General features: G+C 24.5%; 3 protein-coding genes across 3 annotated transcripts; all 3 read left to right on the top strand.

Annotated features, from left to right (window-relative positions):
• Window positions 1-634: 634 nt before the first annotated feature.
• LOC145840135 (splicing regulator SDE2-like) lies at window positions 635-1,300 on the top strand. Its single transcript, XM_082947273.1, has one exon. The coding sequence runs from the start codon at window positions 654-656 to the stop codon at window positions 1,296-1,298; it is 645 nt and encodes a 214-aa protein (XP_082803399.1). The 5' UTR covers window positions 635-653; the 3' UTR covers window positions 1,299-1,300.
• A 349-nt stretch (window positions 1,301-1,649) lies between these two features.
• LOC145840134 (max-like protein X) lies at window positions 1,650-4,323 on the top strand. Its single transcript, XM_082947272.1, has one exon. The coding sequence runs from the start codon at window positions 1,675-1,677 to the stop codon at window positions 2,365-2,367; it is 693 nt and encodes a 230-aa protein (XP_082803398.1). The 5' UTR covers window positions 1,650-1,674; the 3' UTR covers window positions 2,368-4,323.
• A 67-nt stretch (window positions 4,324-4,390) lies between these two features.
• Window positions 4,391-15,396, top strand: LOC145841005 (mitochondrial tRNA methylthiotransferase CDK5RAP1-like). Its single transcript, XM_082948364.1, has 11 exons — window positions 4,391-4,808; window positions 5,827-5,959; window positions 6,044-6,125; window positions 6,697-6,828; window positions 7,014-7,231; window positions 7,517-7,647; window positions 7,891-7,988; window positions 9,166-9,352; window positions 11,615-11,764; window positions 12,270-12,410; window positions 15,111-15,396. Exons 1-11 carry the CDS (start codon window positions 4,410-4,412, stop codon window positions 15,198-15,200), a joined length of 1,761 nt encoding a protein of 586 aa, XP_082804490.1. The 5' UTR covers window positions 4,391-4,409; the 3' UTR covers window positions 15,201-15,396.
• The last annotated feature ends 5,614 nt before the right edge of the window (window positions 15,397-21,010 follow it).

Below are 21,010 nucleotides of genomic sequence, written 5' to 3'. Positions count from 1 at the left end.
TTTTTCTGCTACATGTTATAGAAGCCCTATGCATTCAATCTTGAAGGCCCAGTATATGTAAACAGAAAAAGTTCGTATATCAAACTAGACTTTTTAAATCCTTCTATTAAGTAAATGTAATTTTAAAGTAGTTTCTCGTAAATTTTATTTGCAAGTTTGTTTTTTTTAAATTTTTGTTCTTGGTTTATTTTAGTTTGATTTTAATTTAACAAGTTTTATTAGTACAGCAAAGTTCTACAGTATAAGCATTTAGTTAATTCTACATTCTATTATTACGTAATTTTTTAAAACTTTAAACTTCAGTATAATTTTATTTCAATTTCAATTCAATTTAATGTAGTAAGATACAATTTTTGATAAGCCTTACTACAAAAGTACTCAAATAAGTTTGAGAAAAAATGAAATGTGTTTTGTTATATTTTTTAAATTTCATTATTGTATCTTAAATCATATGTTGTAAAAATAATAAAGAATGAAATGGAACAAAATTCAAAAACTGAAACACATTAGGTAAATTATATAGTATGACATTTATTTATTACTTAAGTATAATAATATATATTTTAGTATAATTGACTATATTTCTTTTTTTGATAACAATTTTCTAAAAATTTGAAATAATTTTTGCAGGTAATTGTATAAAAAGATAAGTTATGTTTATTAAAATAAAGTTTTCCTCAAGTTTAAGTGTTCAAGTTCCTTATGGCTCCTGCCATTCAGTGCAGAGTGCTAAACAGTACATTCAGGATGAAAAACAGATTCACTCATCATGTTATTACATCATTAATGAAGGATTACCAGTTTCTGAAGATTGCTGCTTAGACATTAATAAAACATACACAGCAAATTTAAAGTTAAATGGTGGAAAAGGAGGTTTTGGTTCAATGCTAAGAGCAATGGGGTCTCAAATAGAAAAAACCACTAATACTGAATCTTGCAGAGATTTGTCAGGTAGGCGAATGAGAGATGTTAACAATGAAAAAAAGTTTGAAGAGTACATGAAAAATAAGAAAGCTAATGATGAAGAAAAAGAAAGAAAAAAAGTAGAAAACTTAGAAAAAAAATTAGTTAATCCAAAACATTTTTTCAATGATCCTGATTATGATAAACAGAACGAAACAATTAGTGATTCTTTGGATGATGCTTTAAAACAAGCAAAAATTATGAAAAGAAAAAGCCAGTTAGAAGAAAATACTCCAGTGTGTTCCAAAAAAAAGAAAACAGTAACCATGTTTGAAGATTCTGATGTTTCTAGTGATTCTAGTGATGATGGTAGTAATTCTAGTGATACAGACTAAAACTGATTTTTTATTTTGTATAACATACATGAATTTAATTTTGATGTTTTAGTTAAAATTTTGAATATAAAATTGGTTCAATTTTATTTTAGGTTTGTTGTACGTTAATAAATAAAAATAATTTTTTGATAACAGTTGTAAAGTAAATGTACAGATGTGAAACTTAACTACTTTAAAACTTCAACATTCTAATAGGTTTTTTTTAACAAATAAGTAAATTATATATTCATGGTAGTTTTTGTTTATAAAATTTGCTCTAAAATAAATTCTGATAAAAAAATAATATTGAATATTTTCTGTTTTGTGTAAATATTTTTTTTATTAACAATAATTATATGCTAATAAGCAGATCAAAAAAGTATTTACAAACTTAACTATGTCTGGAAATTCAAGAAAGTTTTCTGATCTGATTGATAATAACTACAGTCTACCAAGTAGTGATTTTATTTTTGATACCAATCCTTCTCTTCAGCAGTTTGTTTCTGGACCGTCTAGTGCGGCTTCATCTGTTCCAAACACAGATGAAGAAGATACTGATGACAAAAGAATTATCCAAGAAAAACGTAGGGAAGCACACACACAAGCAGAAAAAAAGAGACGTGAATCAATCAGAAAAGGTTATAATGATCTACAAATGCTTCTACCACTCTCATCAACTACTATAGATGGTGCAACTCAAAAACTCAGCAAAGCTGCAGTTTTACAGAAAACTATAGAACATATAGAGATGTTTCAGAATTATAACAGCAACCAAAGAGAGGAGATAAACAAGTTAAGAAAACAGAAAGAAGCTTTAGAATGCATGAAAGACAGTTATAGCCAAGTTGTCATGCAGCACAAGCATGCTTCTTCTGTTTACAACAACCAAGTTTCTGATGATATGAAGGGAGCAATTTTTAAAGACATCATGGACCAGTTGTTTATTACATTTGATCAGAAAGTTTCAACCAATAGTTTCCAGGAGATCTCTGGTTCTATTATAAGTTGGATTGAAAATAATTGTAAACCAGACGAGTTTAATGATTTAGTTAATATAGTATTGACCACCTATCATGGTTCACAACGTTAGACTATATGTTTTTATATGTTTTATCCAATTATCACTTAAAAGTATTATTACTGGGAATGGTTCAAATATGCACAAAGACACTTTTGCACAAAGGGCAAATATGCACGAAGACTTTTTTGCTGAAAGGACATTTTTGCATGAGAGTAAAACTAAGTAAAAAATAAAAAGATAAAAAAAAAAAAAAGTTTTTGACTTATGGTAAGGGTTAAGGGAAACAGCAATAGAAAAAAAAACTAATAAAAGCTCAAAAGATTATGTCTAGTTTCCTTTTATTTGTTTTGATTATTAAGTTATCATATCTTCTGATAAAATTTATGTGTACATCTTGTCTCTTATGCAGTCAAAAATAAAAATTATTAATTAAAACAAAAACATAGAATTTTTTTTTATAATATAAATAAAAAACCAAAAATATAAAATTAATTTACAGACCAAGTGTAATGGTTAGGGGTAATAGTGATAATTAGAGAGAAAAAACTTAAGAAATTGTTCATTCAATGTAAAAGTGTCTTTGTGCGAAATCGACGCCGTGCGTGCAAAAGTGTCTTTGTGCTTATTTGACCCTTTGTGCAAAAGTGTCCCTTTGTGCATATTAGACTCTTATCCATTATTACTATGTGTTTTAAAAGTTTTTTAAATATTATTCTCTGAATTAAATTCAACATGTAAATATTTTTGATATTATGAATTATGTTTATCTTTACATTTCTTTTTTGATAGCTAAGATTTTAATACATTAAATTAATGGTAATTAGTGTAAATATTAATATATATTAATTTAACATAATGAATAGTTAGTTAATTTTTATTGAAAAAATTATTTAAACTGTTTAATAGCCTTAATAAATTGTGAGTACTTAAATAAAGTACTTATATAGTTTTGACAAATTTTTATAAATTTAAAATAAAGTTTTACAATTTTGCTACATGCATAACAAAAACTCTCATTTCTTCATTTTTTGAAAAAATAGAACACATATTAGGATTAAGTTGAGTGTCTAAATATTAATAAACTAAAAGTAATTAAATATTTTATATTCAGTTCATGCTAACACTCTTCAGTAATCAAAAACTCAAATTAGTTTGTAAAAATAATTTTATTTTAAAACTTAAATGTAATAAAAAGCTTTTCTACTAAATAAGGTACTTAGGTTTAAAAATCTTAAAAACTATTTTTTTATAAGACATTGTACTAAAATTGAGTAAAAAATATCTTTTTTATAGCTATTTACAGGGTTGCCAAAAACCTGGAAGTAACTGGAATTTGACAATTTAGGTAAAAAAAAATTGGAATTTGAGAAATTTAAAAAATTACCTGGAAAAACCTAAAATTTCGAACAAAAATAACTAAAAACCCAGAATTTTAAACTATTTCCATTAGTAAAGTTATGAAATTAAAATAAGGTACAAAAAATATATTATATTGATAATTTTTTTGCATCATAAAAAAGTTTTTGCTAAAAAACACATTTAAAGTAGTGTTACAATATCTCTTTAATGTTGTTATGCTGTTTTAGACATTTTTACCTTAAAGTTTATTTTATAATAAAAATAGAACAAAAAACTGTCTTTAAAAAAAACAATGAAGAAATTCAGAAAACCTAGAGATACTTTTCAAAATCCTTTGGCAACCCTGTATTTATAGAAAAGTTTGCTGTATCTTACATGTTATTCAAAGTTTTCATATTTGGTAAAATTTAATGCATTTATATAATTTTTTTTGAAACATATCAACATCTGTCTAAAATCTTAGTCATAGTTGTTAGACATAAGAATATTTAACGCTTACTAATGTCAGTGATTAAATAAAAAAAAAAGATGTAAGTTTAATTTTTTTTTAAACAAAAATGCCAGTATATACGATTAAAATAAATTTGTTTTAGAAGTGTATAATTACAATATGTTCTTGTTCTTTAATTTTTGTCTTTAAATCTAATGTTAAGTTTAATCAATAAAGCAGCTATTTATTCTTGTAAACACGCCTATTTTTTCAATTGTGATAAATTTGTTTATAATCAGATTTTTGCTTTTTATAATTTACAATGAGTGTCCTGAAAACATTTACTTTTCACAAAACATGTCAGGGCATGTTCTCAGTAGGAAATTTGAATGCAAAACTAATAAAAAAAGATAATTTGTACAAGCAGTACAGATTGCTGAGTGCAAGTAAACTTCGCCAAGCTAACAGAAAGTTAAATTTGAAAGAAATACCAAATATCCGAGAATTTCTTGCTTCCCAACCTATTCAAAATAATTGCAATCATGTTGCAGAGGAAAATCACCCTTATCTTGAAAAAGTTAGTCAAGCAAAAGAAAAATATCCATTTGGAAAAACCGTTTATTTTGAATGTTATGGGTGTCAAATGAATGTTAATGATACTGAATATGCATGGTCTATTTTGAAAAATTCTGGTTTTCATAAGACGGAAGATTACTCAAAAGTAATTTAAAGTTTGTATACTTGCTTATTTTTGATAGACGTACAATAATATTTATTGCTAGTTAAGTTATCTTGCAAAAAATTGTATTTGCTTACAGTATTGTTAAACTAAAAAAAAACTATTTTGAATTTTATTAATTTTTACATTGGTATTAAAGCTTGTACTTTTTTCTAACAAACTTAGGCTTGCCACACACTCAGAATACTCAAGATGAGAAAGTTTGAAATTTTTGAAAACTTAGGATAACTTTGACTATTTTTTTTAACTCATGATAACTCATGCTATTTTTTTTTATAAAAAAACTCTAATAGTTTTAAGGTTTTTTGAAAATATCATAAGTAGTTGTTTTTCTATATTTTTAATGAGATTTAGTTGTTACAGTTTCAATATTTTATGACTAATTTTATTGAAAAGATTTATTTATATTGATTTTGAAAAATTTATTAAACAAATGTTTAAGACTTATTTAAAGGATTTAAAAAAATATACATTATTGAGGACAGTTAAAAGTCACTTTGGATAGTTTTTTGACTGAAAAGAGTGGCAACCCTTTAAACTATATAATTAAAAGCTACCTAATAAATGAAATAAGTTTCTGTTTTTTCAATTAATTGTTATTATTTATATGAAATTTGTTAACACTTATTATTAAAAATAAAGTTTTTGAATAAACTGTATATAATATTTAATTTTCTTTTTTTTTTTGACAATTAATGTCTATAAAGAACATAGATATAAAAAAGTTTAAACATATTTAGTGCTGTAAAATATTTACATTGTTTATAACAATACTATGCTTAACCCATTTTCAAAAACTAACAAGTATATTGTGTCAAAAATTCCAATAAAAAAATCACTTATAGTATTCATTTTCAAGTTGCTTCTATCTAATTGATAGTCTTAAGATTAATTTGTTGTTTTTAGTACTTACTTAATACACTAATTAAAGTGCTAGACAAAGTAATTGCTGTTTTATACTTGCAAATAAAATCTGACTTACATCCTTTTTAAATTGTAGGCAGATGTTATTCTTGTTGTGACTTGTTCTATAAGAGAAAAAGCGGAAGACAAAATTTGGAATAGATTAAAGTTTCTAAAGAAATTGAAAATGAGACACGAATCTAGGCAATATCCAAAAATAGGAATACTTGGTTAGTTTCGTATAATTTTTTGAATTAGATTTAATTGTTATTTAATCATAATTAGTTTAATTACGATATGTAAAATGCTACCAGGTTGCATGGCTGAAAGGCTAAAAAATAAAATATTGGACAAAGAAAAAGCAGTTGACGTAATAGCTGGACCTGATGCATACAGGTTTGTAATCATAATTAACAAAAAGTATTTTGAATTTTTAGTCGTAAATAATTTTTTTTTCTAATTCAACACTGACTCTTTAAGCAAATCAATAAAGAGGACATCAAATTTTCAACCAACTTTTGGTTTACAGCAAATTTTAAGTTATGGTAAAATATTTTGATTGACTATTTTTTTACATATTTAAATAAAGCACTTTTTCAAATTATAATGTCTTTACTCAATTATTATTAATTTAAAAATAAGTGACTTTATGAGGATTGAAAAACTTCTACTCTAAATAAATTAGTGTTGGTTTTTCACTTATTGCGCTTTTCACCTTTCATTATGGAGTCTATTAAAAGTTGATTAACCAATCCTATAAATTCAATTCATTAACAAATAGCCTTAAGTCTAATACAGTTAAATTATTTCCTACTAAAGATAAAATAAAAGATGAAGTATTACAGTATAAACGCAGAAAAAAGTGCTTTACATTTAATTAAAGTTTTTATCAAAATTAAATGTTAGTTTTCAGAAATTCTTTAACTAAAAAGTTTTATTAACAAACAACTTATTAATCTTTATAAAGGGATTTACCAAGATTGCTAGAGGAAACAACAGAAGATTCAAAAACTGCAATTAATGTTATGCTGTCTGTAGATGAAACGTATGCAGATATTGTTCCGGTTAGATTTGACAGCAAATCAAAATCTGCTTTTGTGTAAGATCTTTAGTTTTTGTTATGTGAAAGAAAATATTTTATTTTGTGAAAAAAAAATTGCTAGTGATATTATTATTTTTTTTTAAATTTCAAAGAAAAATTGTACTTTTCTGTAGTAAACTGTATTTTTATATAAAATATATGTAATTTTTGAAAAAGTTGTTAGTTAAAAGACAACAAAACAGGTCGATAATGCGGGGATGCGACAACATGTGCTCTTATTGCATAGTTCCATTCACAAGAGGGCGCGAGAGATCTCGTCCAATTTCTTCCATTGTTGACGAGGTACGAATTTTATCAGAGCAAGGAATTAAACAGGTGACGTTGCTAGGGCAAAACGTCAACAGCTACCGGGATACTTCAGTGCAGCAATACTCAGCATCTAACAGCAACCTTAGCAAAGGTAAATTTTATAAGTTAGTTGACATATAAGAGTAACATAACATTTATGGTTTAAGAAAAAGTTAACAGTACAGGATTTTTAACTTAAAGTTTTAGTTTGAGTGTAAAAAAATCCTAGCTCAAAAGTTTAAAAAGATATTTAGGCTTTAAGGAGTTATAAGAATAAAAAAAACATCGATTCTAATTTTAAGTTTAATGTATATCAACTAAAAGTTATTTAAAAAAGAAGTAAAAATAGAATTTATTTCGATTGACAAAATTTACTTTCAATAATTCGTATATTTAGGTTTCAAAACATTGTACAAAGAAAAAGTTGGCGGAATGAGATTTGCAGACCTTCTAGATAATATTTCTTCAGTTGACCCAGAAATGCGCATCAGATTTACTTCTCCGCACCCTAAGGATTTTCCTGACGAAGTATTTTTTTTTGATTACAAGCTTACATGTAAAGAATATTTTTACTTTTAGTTTATTTGAAATTTAAAGTTTTAAATAAATTGTACGAAGTTTCTTTTTGTTTATTTCATATAATTTTTCCCCTATATCTTAGGTAAATTTTGTGTGAATAAAAAATGGAATTTAGATAAGCTTGAAAATTTGTAGTACTTTTATTAGTTTTTGTTTATGCTTAACTTTTTTAAATATTTATTTATTTGTTAGGTACTTCAAATTATGAAAGAGCGCAACAACATATGTAAACAAATTCACTTGCCTGCACAAAGTGGAAGCTCAAATGTCCTGAAGTCTATGAGGAGAGGGTATGTTAATTCACAAGTTTTGTTACTTTAATAGAAAAATTTTCTTGTTTGTTTTTAAATTGTTATGTTAGTTAAGATTCAGAAGAAAATATCTTTTTAGCAGTTTGAAAAAAATAACTTTACTTAAATTGAAGTTTTTGTAACTTTGAAAGTACTTATTGTACAAATTTTTGATATTGACAGAAAGCTACATATGAAATGTTTTCAAACAAAAAGATTGACATTCTTTAATCATATGTATATTTATTATTCAATAAACATTTAAAAAATCAAGTTTTTATTCAATAAAAAGGAATTGTAAGTACAAATCCCTAAATAAAAGAAGCTAAATAGTAGTACTTAACACTTTTGTAAATTTTTTTTAAGTACTGTGTACATAATTTTGTTAAATATTTATTTATTATATTATTACGTAACATCTAATTTTATGCAGCTTTGAAGCTATTCTTATAATTTGTTTTTTTTTTGAATAAAATCTTTGTTGAACAACGCAGATTAAACACTAAAACATTTCTTCAAGGTATAATTTTGTTTTTGTTTTCTAGTTTTATATGTATGTTTATGCTCAGTTTAGTGTATTATTAATTAATTTTCTGGGCCTGTCTACTAATTGACGTGTACTAGATGGTCATAAAACAAAACTGTGATGTTTAAATCACTTATTTGTTATTAGTTGAGCACAAAGCTAAATTTATGTGTAATAGTAACATTAGTGTTGGGTACTGCAATATATACTCAGAATTTTTTTAGTCGTTGTAAGCATACTAATTAGCAGGAATCATAATGCTAACCTTTTATACTTTATTGAGATAAACCACCAATATAATGTTTAAACAACAAAAGAATGTATAACAGTAGTAATTTGTTTTATTTTCTAAAAAGTAAATTTAATATCTCAACGTTTTTATTAGCTTTTAATATTTGAAATGCTATTCTACACTTTATAACGTAATGTTCTTTACAGTAAAGTAATTTTATTTATTTTCGAACTTTAAGTTATAATAGAATCATTTGCAACACAAAAAGTTGTATATTATAATATAGGTTTAACCCCTTTATTTCATTTTTTTCTGTTTTACAGAGTTTTCTTTACATAACTTCTCCTTAATAAATCATCAATAATAAGCTTATTATGTTTACTGTTTGTTCGTTTAAAATTTACCTATCAAATCTAAAGACACACAAGAGAAGACTACTTGGAGCTGGTGGATAGAATTAGGTCTTACATGCCAGACATAACTATTTCCACCGACATGATCAGTGGATTTTGCGGCGAAACAGAAGAAGATCACAGGCTGACTGTTGATCTGATGAACATTGTCAAATACAACTCCGCCTTTATGTTCAAGTACAGTATGCGTGGAGTTAGTGTGTTTATTTGCTGTTAAATTTGTTTAAACTAATAAAATATTGAAAATATTTTTTACAAAATTTAAACTAGATTTAAGTCTTTAGAAAATAACTAATTAATATTCTAGCTAACATTGGGCCCCGCAACTGAAAATAAAAAAAAATAAAAAAATAAGAATTTTTTTTGAGAATTTTATGGGTAGAAAGCCAAAATTCTAGCGCATTTAGTGCTTCAAACTAAACTAAAAAATTCCATCAACAGCAAAAGTTATATCAGTTGGCGTGAGGCGTTTTGAAAGGTTTTTGATTAGTTCAAATTTTGATGTCATTTAAAATAGAAAATTAACGGTTGAATAAAAAACTTACTTCAACATCAAATTATTTCATTACTTTTTTCATAGATTTCTAAAGATATTTTACAGAATTGGTAAATAAATAGTTATTAAAATTAAAAACTTTTTTATTGTTCAAAAAAAAATTACAAAAGGTATTTTTCATGTATTTATATCAACACTCTAGTAAACTTTTTAAAGTGACATATTTCTGGCACGGGTGGCACATATATAAATGAATAAATTTTTGAAATCCTCAGATCTAGCAGATTAAAAAAACTTAAACAAAACATGTTCAACTCATACCAGAATTTTTTAATAAGAGGCATTCTAAAATGAATTAGCCAACATTTTTTTTCAAAATCAGACTAAAATATATATTTTTTTTAAATTGAATTAAAACTATTTATGGTATGTGCTTGGTTATATATTGAGATGGGCCTGGATATAACTGACTATAACGCTTAAATAATGTTCAATCTTAAGTTAGTTCGGAAACTACTTTAGTTATTTCATCTAATAGGTTTATAAAGTGTTTTGTTAACTTATACTATTATTTAACTGAAATCGAATCTGTGAATAGAACATAAATGCGAACAGAAATTATCAATAAAAGCTGGCACATATTAATAACAAATATAAAAATCTATAGTTAAAAAAGTTACAACGAATCAAAATACCATGACTTAACAGCCTAACTTAAAACATACAACATCGCGAGTAAGAAGTTTACTGACTGTTCATGGCTGTTAAACCTAGAACGATAACTAAAAATCAGCAAAAAATAAAGTGAAGCACCAGTTTTAAAGCAAACGCTAGTTCTCTCAAAAAGGAGAAAGTGCAAGTAGCATTACATAATAATTTTAGTATAAAGAATTATTTTTTATTACTAAAACTTAATATTTAGTATATACTAAACAATTACAATATGTTACAAAAGGCGAAATTAATTCAAATATATATTTAATTAATTAATTTTTATTTTAAAAATTAAAATATTTATAGTAAAAAAATGCATAGAGCAAAAAACTTTTATAAGCGCTACTACTTAAAATCCAACAACTTTTATTTTACTAGAATTTTTCAAATTTAGTTTTGAAAATTCAATAGATACAATTTTAGACTACAATAAATTAGGATTTGTAAAGATTTACAAATATTATTTTTTTAAATAAAATTCTTTCCCTATTTCCAGTTAAATGCAATTTGGGCCCACTGTAATACATATTGTAAAACAAATTAACGTCTAAAATTCAAACTTATAGTAATTTTAGTTTTTAAAGACTAAATTTTATCGTTAATTGACAAGTTTGTGCTTTTTATAATTTATTTAAATTAACTTAATATTAAATTATAACAGTAATGTTTTTATTGTTAAAGTTATTAATATGTTTTCAAGATATAATAATTAAAGTTTTTATTTTTTTGTTTTTTTCTTGTAAATAGTTTAGAAAATATTTTTTTTCTTGGTTTTAAGTTTTATTCAATTTTGAATTTGCGATAATTTTTATAAGCATTGAAGAATAGTTTACTATAATTTATCTTAGTATGTATTTTAAAACAGTAATGAGTTTCTTATTATAAATTTTTTTAAATATTTTTTTTATATGATAGTCTTAAATATTTTTTTTATATGATAGTCTTAAGTTAACTTACAGTTTAAAAGAAACCTTTAAATTTTTCACATATTTTATATGGAAACCGCTCAATTACAACCTGCAATCAAGTCCCACCCGGTAAACTCCGAGAACTGCTTACCGACAAAGGGTAAGGGTTAGGGGTAACAGTGATAAAAAATAAATAACAAATGAAAACAAAACAAAAATATATTAATTAAAAAAAAAATCATTGGGATTTGTGCGCAGGTGGGATTTGATCGGGTGGGAATTGTCATTTTATATACACTCGTTAGATTAAATTTACTAAAAAAAAATATTTTGGCAGAAAACGCACGCATATCACCGAATGAAAGATGACGTTAATGAGGTTGTCAAGCAACAGAGGCTTGCTGACGTGATCAATTCATATGAAAACAATCTACCCCTGGCCAACAGTAAGTTTGTTGGTCAGAACAGACTCGTTCTAATTGAGAAAGTTAGTTTTTTTGCTTTAGTTTGTCTAAAGTAAGTTTAAAGTACCAAATAGTTTTCTTTTTTGAATTTAATTTTAACAAAATTTTGTTATAGTGTTTGCCGTTAAATGATAAGTTCAGCATAAAAAACTATGTTTTAGTTTAGAATGATATTTTTAAAATTTACTCACTATAAGTTGTTTTATTGTAAAACTTTACCAAAAAATTGTTTAATAACTAAATATAAATGTTGTGTTTGTTTGAAACAATATTATTATTATATATCATATTAGTTTTCATTGAAGTAACCAATAAAAACTTAGTTTTAGAAATTTAATGGTAAAGAGTAAAGTGGTAGATAAATTACATATCCTCCATATGCTATTTTTTTTCTTAGTTTTTATGCCAAACCATAAGTACTTTAAATACTAATTACTCAACTATTTTTAAAGCATTTTAAACAAATTTATTTTTAATACTTATAAAAAGACATTTTTGTGTTTCTATTAAACAACTTACCCATTAAAGGTGTCCGTCAAGTCTGACGACGAATGGCTTGGTCGTTGTGATGGCAACCTTAAAGTCATATTACCACGTCATCAGACTTTGTATGATGTCACAAGTAAAACAGAACGTAAAACGCAAGTAGGCGATTACGTTAACGTCAAGGTTTGTTTTTAACTTCTCATTTAGACTATGAACTTGTTAGATTGACAAAATAAACTCTCATTTATCAGCTTAAAAAGCTTTTCTTTTTTATTTTAACATTTTCTAATAAAACTATTATATGTATATGTTGTTAATGCTTATTGTATATTTTTTTTTGACCCCTATGAAGGTAGACTTAACAGACATATTAACATTTTGTGTCATGCTAGCTGGGATCTTAATAAAGAAAACGATGTTTTATTTTATAGTTCATGTTTATGTGTAATGTTAAGGTATAAAATGTGTTGATCTACCATTTGTATAAAAGTATTACAGTTTTGACTTTTTGCAAAGTATGTGTTGTTACAAAACTTAGTTTTATTTTTTGTGAATAGTTTTGAATAATAATGTAAGTTATTATTTTCTTACTATATATATTATTTCAAACTTCGTCTGATATTCACAGTCTTTTACAACCACTTAGAATAGATCTTTCGTTTATTAAAAAACAAACATTTTCAATTCTTATTCAAATAGATTCACATTCTATTTGAATAAGAATTGAAAATGTTTGTTTTTTAATAAACGAAAGATCTATTCTAAGTGGTTGTAAAAGACTGTGACTGATTTTTTTAATGGTTCTTACCATTTTTATTTATATTTATCTAAAATTCAATCCTGTCCGGTCTTTAAAATCAAAAGAGGAAGACTACCTTCATCCCATTTTAATTCGTCTGATATTAAGAACATTTAATTATGCATTCGTATATAGTTTTTTTTTTATAATTATTTTTACTTAGTATAATGTTTATATTACATTTTTATTATAAATTAGGTCTTAAAAATGTGAAAAAAAATATTACTAAAAAAGCCAAATATTTAATATTAATGATCTTATGTTGTTGGATATAAGTTTAATTTTCTTTAAGTTTTGAAAATTTGTGTGTTTTAGATCAGTCGTCTTCAAAGCTTATTAAAAGCTGTGGTCATTAAATTAGTGAGAAAACAATTCTGTGCACATTAGGCTGTAAAAGTATAATGTATTTGTAAAATACACTATTTTCATGTTTTGAGAGTCCACGGTATAAATAATGTGTTTGGAACTGTTATTTTGTGTGAATGATAGCTTTTTATGATAGAAAATAACAAATTAAACGTTATTAAAATTACCTTTTCTATTTGCTAAAATTTTTGTCGAGTAAAATAACAGGGTTGTCAAAAAAACTGGACTCCTGAAAAAAACTGGAATTTGAGAAGTTCCTAAAAAACATAGAATTTAGAACAAAAATCACTAAAAAACCTTGAATTTTAAACAACTTTTGCATGTATAATAATGAAATTTAAATTTGTCACAAAAAATCTATCATATATTTTTACTTAAAACATGTTTAAAGTGGTTTTACAACTTCTTATTAAACTTGTTTTACTATTTAAGACAGGTTTTTACCTTAAGCTTTATTTTATACTAAAAATAGACCCAAAAACTTCTACTTTTAATACCTGGAAAAAAAAAATTAAAACCTGGAAGAATTTCTCAAAAACTTTTGGCAATTCTGAAAATAATTTTGTGTTCTCTACTGTGTACAGGTTCACACCGTGAATACCTTGTGCTTAAAATAGATAAAAAACAAATGTTTTATACATATGTTTTTTAGGAAGTTCTGTTTTAATTTAGATTTAAAGTAAACAGTTTTTAATCAATTACTACATTTCGTTCTAACTACTAAAGTGTAACATAAACTATTTACACAATTGTATGTATATCGATACTTTGTTTTCAATTTCTAAGTGTTTTGTGAAGAGTAAACTTTTGCAACATTCTAATAAAAATATTTTATTCGTGTGCTTTTTCAATAACGCTAGTATAACCTTTTATGCGGTTATCTGTTAGATCAAAAAAAGGTTTAAATAAAAAATGATTTATTTCTTTGAAAAGAGTAACAGTCTGTTAATCTAATGTCTTAGTTTATTAGCATGTTGAATTCATTACATTATAAGGTTAGCACCTTGAGTTTATAGTTTTGTACTAAACTTTCTAGATAATTGATTTTACACATTCAAGCTAATTTTTTTAAATTACATTTACTCTTTAAGCACAAATACTTTTGATGATACTAGTTGTTTATAATTTTTTTTACTGCTGTGTATAATTCCCAGTATTCTTTTATTTGTTGCATTTAAAAATTGAATAGTTTCTTTGTAATTCAAGTAATATGACTTAATTTATAAATAAGTTATTAAAGTGTGTTTAAATAGCAACCAAAACTAGTATCCTAACCAAAACAGGGTTGCCATCAAACCTGGAATTTGAGAAATTTTGAAAAAAAAATCTGGAAAAACCTGAAATTTTGTACAAAATTAACTAAAAAAATCATAATTTATTTTAAATAATTTTTACATGTTAAGTAGTAAAATTTTGATTTGACTCAAAAAGTCTACCATATATATAAAAATATTGTTATCAAAAAACAAATGTAGAGTAGCTTTACAGTATCTTTTCAGTGTTGTTATACTATTTAATCCAATTTTTTTTTACCTTAAACTTAGTTTTAGCTAAAGATAAACCCAAAAATGTGTACTTTTAAAAACCTGAAAACATTTTTGAAATGATGAAAATTTCTCAAAAACCACTGGCAACCCTGAAAAAAGTTATAGGTTTTGAACAATTACTTAATATATTTATAACTATGTAAAAATTAACTACTGTGCTTTGTCTTTCAGGTAACTGAATACCATCCAAACACTTTCAAAAGTCAACCAGTTGAAATATCGTCAATCGAACATTTTAGTAAAAACTTTGCCTTGCCTTAATGTTTTTTTATTGATTGTTAATTGTACTTTTATTTTAAATTTTAGAATAATAAATAGACAATAAACTTAAAAAATTAATGTCTTTATAATTTTTACAGCTACAACTAGTTTGATTTTATGACTAAAAAATATACCAGTTTTCGATCGTTTTATTTTCAACATCATATTATTAGTTTGCACTTTTTTTATTTATTATAACGTAATGAAATTTATTTTAAATTTAATCTATTCATTTTATTTATGAGTAGTTTTTGGTAGTAATATTAAACTTTCTCAAATTTGAAACTTTTATATCTGTCGTAAAAATTGTAGATACAACAGCCTTTATAAAATGTGACCTGTTAGTATGTTTTATGATTGTTCAAATTATGACAATTTAAATTCGTATAAACAATTTCAAAAACAAAATCTCAAAAACTAATTTATTTTTATTATTTATTTTTGAGAAAGATAAAAATGCATATATATTTCTAATTTATAACATTACGATCTTAAAAAAGTATTTATTAAGAGATAAAATTAAATGTTTTACAAACAGTTTTAGCCATATCTAAAAAATATTTAAAACTTCACAAAAACAAAAAAAAATCGAGGTCTAAATAATAAGACTGCATAAAGAATTAAAAAGGATAATTAATAATAACAAAGAACTGTTAGAACTTGAACTGTCGTTCATCCATCTAACTAAATCTTACTTGTATATTAGAATATGCCTTGTGGCATGATATCAAAACTATATATTTCAAATACTAAAACAAAACAAGCAAAAATAAGTTAACTTGTACATAAGTTGTTTTTAAAATAGGCTAACTAAAGTTATTCAATTTTAGTTGAATCGTTACAATGTGTTTTTTTGTGTGAATCTTTAAAAATCTTACTTTGTTCTTTATTTCGTTCTGAGGAGATGCATAAAGCATCGAAACTAAGTAAACGATTTGAAAATTAGTTGTTTCTTTATATTATAAATATTTCAAATACTAAATTATTACTTCAAAAACTTTACAATACAAAGTAAAAATGAAATGATTAACATATTTATAAAGAATCGTTTCTATGACTCATTCGACTTTTGCAAGACAATTTTTGCCATCATTTAATAAATTATAGACTAGACTGCAGCGCATCATCAACTGTCCATTGACATTATTCGACCTGGTTTCGTCAGGTAGACATGGTAAAAGTGTAGCGTGACCGCATTGTTGATTGACGTGCGGTGCAGTCTTTCACCTGTTCAATTTAAACCAAAAACATATAATATAGTTGCTACATATACAATGCTCTAAGAAATTAGAAGATTTCGCAAATAGCAGAATCTCAAATTTAGCGGAACTAATTTAATTAAAAAGTTTTATAATGAATCATTGATTGACGAACTCCTGTTGCATAAAAAAACAATAACGAGATCTTTTTATCAAAAGCTTAATTTTTTTAACTCACATATTCTTAGTAAAGTATAATTAACTAATTAACTACATAAAACAAGTGAACAAAGGATCAATAAATAGAGAAGTAGTAACGCATGATTCAAATTAAAAACAAACAAAAGTTGTTTTATAGTGAAATTATGTATTAATATATTAAACATCCTAAGTTAAAAAATTTAATACATAAGAGTACTAGTACAATTTTAGTAACCCAATTTTTATAGAGAAATCTTTTAGTTGAGATTTTAGAAATATTTAATACAAGTATTCTAAATGTTAAAACAATAAGACGTAAGGAAGTATTTATTAAATGAGTTTTTCATAAGCTAACAGACCAACTGTGCTGTTGTATATTTTATACCAAGGGTACACAATCAACTTACTTATAAACATAATGACAAAGACCTTTTAACTTAAAGTAAAGTTTTAGAAAAAATCCTGCAAATGATGAGAACTTATAAATATTGATTTTATATCAAATTAAAACAATGCAGCGTTTGAATATCTAAATCTAGCTAAATTTTTTTATTTAGTACATAAAGTGTAAATATTAATAAGCAACACTTCTAGAGAAGCAAAGCTGAAATTTTTTTTAATAATTTCGATTAAAACTATAATAATCTAATGTTACACATCAACTAAAACTAATGATAAACTTATAAAAACAAAATCACGGCAAAATTTTTTTTAAGCTATGAAAAATAAGTTGTATAAACTAAGAACTTTAACCACATGGTGAATAATTAAACAATACTAATTAACAAAAATAAGGAGATTGAGTAAAACAAAAATTAATGTAAAAATTTTCATATAAAGACTAAATTTATTTTAAAAAGCTTTTAGCTCGGTAGAGCTGCTCATAATTTATTAGCAGTAAAACGTAATAAGTCAATAAAGTACTTGTGTACAAAAAAAAAGAGTTTTAAACAAAAAGTAAAATTTTAACTCCCCCACAAACAAAACAAGCTTAAGACGTTATATGGACAAAAACAATTTAAAACTAGTACCAACTGATAGAACGAAAAGAAAATAATAAAAAACGAAAGAGTATAAATAAGTGTTCATGAATAATTTGTCAACGATCGCCTGAACAATAAAATTGTTTGCTAAGCTAAGTAAAAAAAAATACAAAAATAAATCTTTTATGATTTGTATATATTGGAAATAGATAGGTTTTTTTTTCAAAAGTAATATAGTTTTGTAGTAATAATATATACATTAATTTTAGTTTCAACTATAGTCGAACTTATTTCTAACTTTTGTTATTAAAAAATTTATAATTATGAAAAGTAAATATTTTACTGGTATTATCAACAAGTAGGTTTTCAAAGTTATTAAAAAAAGTTAAATAAAACATTTATTTATATTTTTTTAAATTACAATCTTTGGGTCACAATAGAGTCATAGTTTGTTAAATTGCTTTTGCTTATAAAAGTAAGGGTTAAATATGTTATCTAAAAAAATGCTTAAATTAAAAAAAAAGTATAATTTGAAAGTTGTAAAAAATTATAAGTGTTGCAAAAATTCTGAGTTGAATTTTGCAAAATCAAATCCCAATGGTCTACACATATATAAATTAAAAGTATAGTTCTAAAATCATTACTGTGATAGCTTATTTTATTCCTTAATATTTTTGCCTCGTAAATACGACTCTACTTTTCGGTATATAAACTTGTTTCTGCTATAACAGAGCTAATTTACTTTGTTTTAAAACAACCTTAACCACGTTAAGCAAACATCTGTAATTCAGTTTTACGTAGTTGTAATTGATGATGTGTTTCAAAACTTCAGTTAATATTTTTATACAAGTATTTTAAACTATGTCCGTTTTTTTATGCATCGTTATAGTACTTTTAATATAACACTTGTAGAATTTAAAATAAAACTGCTGTTGGGTTTTTGATATAAAACTTTTACATTTGTTTTCTATAGCTTAGTACTCGTGTTAAAATTTTAGATCTCGAGAAATGCACGTAGTGTAGTTTTTTTTTGACGGTATAAATTTAACTTAGAACTCATGTATATTTGTATTGACTATATTTGTACCGTTTCTGTATTTATCTAATTAAGAAAAACATATAATACAACCGAATTACAAATAAAAGTTTTGTTAACAATTGTTTCTACATTAAGTTAGTTTCTTTAAAAATGTTTTATACAGTCTTTGCAGGGGTACCGAAGATTAAAAAAATACTTGTCCAGATTTTCGAACATATTATTTTCTTTATTAAATTCTAAAATAAAGTAAAAAAAAACTGCTTTAAATTCTAATTTAAACCTATTTACAACAAATAAAATTCTAAATGACGCATAAAATTTCTTCATTGAAGACTTTTATATTCTAACTAAATTTAACTGTTTTACATGTAAAAGTGTTTAAAATTCCAATTTTTTTTCATGATTTCTTAACTACCAGTTTTTTTTGACTACATTGTCAAACTCCAGATTTTTTGTAACCCTGTTCATGGTAATTATGCTAATTTTTATATTTTTCAACATGGTTTTACAACTTTTAATAATATGTTTAGCTGAAAAAGGCGATTACAGAAGCAGTAAATAACTAATCAAATTTTATTACATACAAATAATATTTTTTTGTTTAACTCTAAAATGTCAATTTTTAACTAATATAATCGAAAGGATTTTGAAGTCGAAAACAACTTTTGTACATTATATAAGCAAAACAAACACTGCTGATCTCGGGCTGTAGTTTAAGCCACTTAAGTTAAACTTTTAGTTTAACAACTCTACAAAGTATTACATATGTTGTTTTAAGCACTAATGAGTTAATCTTCAAGCTAAGCTTTTAATTTATATTCGAATACTCTTCATTTTATCTTCTTTAATTTAAGAAATGTAAAAATAACTGAAAAAGACCTAAATTTATGCAAAAAAAATCTAGTATAAAATGTTAATATACCCAAAGCTATATTCAACCATTTATGTAACTTACCACAATAGTATATATATCTAAAAAAAATCTCAAGAACTAGCTAGTAAAAACTAGAACCGGTTAAAATAAAAATTAACACAGTACATTTTAAAAGAGTTGCCAACAATCAACACATCTGTTAAACCATTTCAAATGAAGTTTCAAACTCAAAAATTTTTGTATCATCCTCAAAATCAAGATTCTACAATAAAAAACTATTTGGTTTATGCTGTAAATATTTGCTATGAAAATCCTATAAAACCGATACTAAGGGTTTAAAAATAAATACTGTTTGTTTTATGTACATGTGTGTTTTACATTTCACTAGGTGTCGATATAACTTTATTTGTCTTTTGGTCTCAGCCTATATTTTGTTTGAATATAGTAATATATCCTCGGTTCAAGCATATCAAAATCTATGCGAAAAAGGACTATTACAATACAGGATTTTAAAACCAAATAAGCTAGTAAATTAAGTCGTAAGAAATTTTCGTATATTTTAAAATTTGCTATTTACAATACTAAACGAAAAATAGATAATTCAGATGCAGACGGTTTTTAAAAGACCAATATATTAGTAAAAGTAGTTTTTAGGAGCTAACGTTACATTTAATATAAACGAACTGTCTTGAATTTATAACTTCAACTATTCTATTTCAACAAAATTAATATAAGTTTATCTTAAATGTCTTTATTTTTCAATAATTTTATCTTAAAGAATACTACGTAAACTAGTTTACCGAACAGGCTTGAGTACAAAGTAAATCAAAGGTTGCTTTAGTCAGTGCAAAGCACTTCTTATTTTTGTAGAATAAACGGAGCTTGAAAAAGTGGAAAAGTATAATTTTCTAGTTGGATGAGTACAAAAAATTATAAAAAAACACAAGCTCTTTTATTCATTTATATGAATTTACTTTACAAGTAAAGCTTTTTCGGTAAATAACAATAAATTTGTGAAAAGGAAGGCAGTAAAATTTTAATTTGTCTACAAATTACTGAGAATTATAGAAAAAGCCAGTAAATAATTTTTTTTGAAAAAAAAACAGAATAAAACTTGACTAAAGAAGTGCTTAAATTTAATAAAAATTACATATGTTAGAAAAAATTCTATAACATATAGATAACAAACTAAAACCAGCAATTTAAAAACATAGTTAGCCATATTAAAAAAATATTTAAAAATAATTTGCAATAAGTTTCTATTTCACCAAGTAAAACATATAAAGTTAGAAATAAGTTGTATCATATATCATAAAAACTAAATACTATAAAAAAAAGTTTAACAATAATTTAAAAGCTGCCACAAAAATAAAATTACAAACTTTAAAAAGGTTCCTATTTTTGTTTCGAAAATTAGTCTATAAAATCTATACTTGAAGGAATTTTCAAAATAAAATAGAACCGTAATTTTTTTTTATTTTTTAAAGTTAAAAAAAAACTTAGTATGTAGTAAC

This window comes from Thalia democratica, chromosome 7, assembly GCF_965202585.1.
Source record: "Thalia democratica chromosome 7, ktThaDemo2.hap1.1, whole genome shotgun sequence".
Lineage (NCBI taxonomy): Eukaryota > Metazoa > Chordata > Thaliacea > Salpida > Salpidae > Thalia > Thalia democratica.
This window is presented reverse-complemented; position numbering and strand designations above follow the sequence as displayed.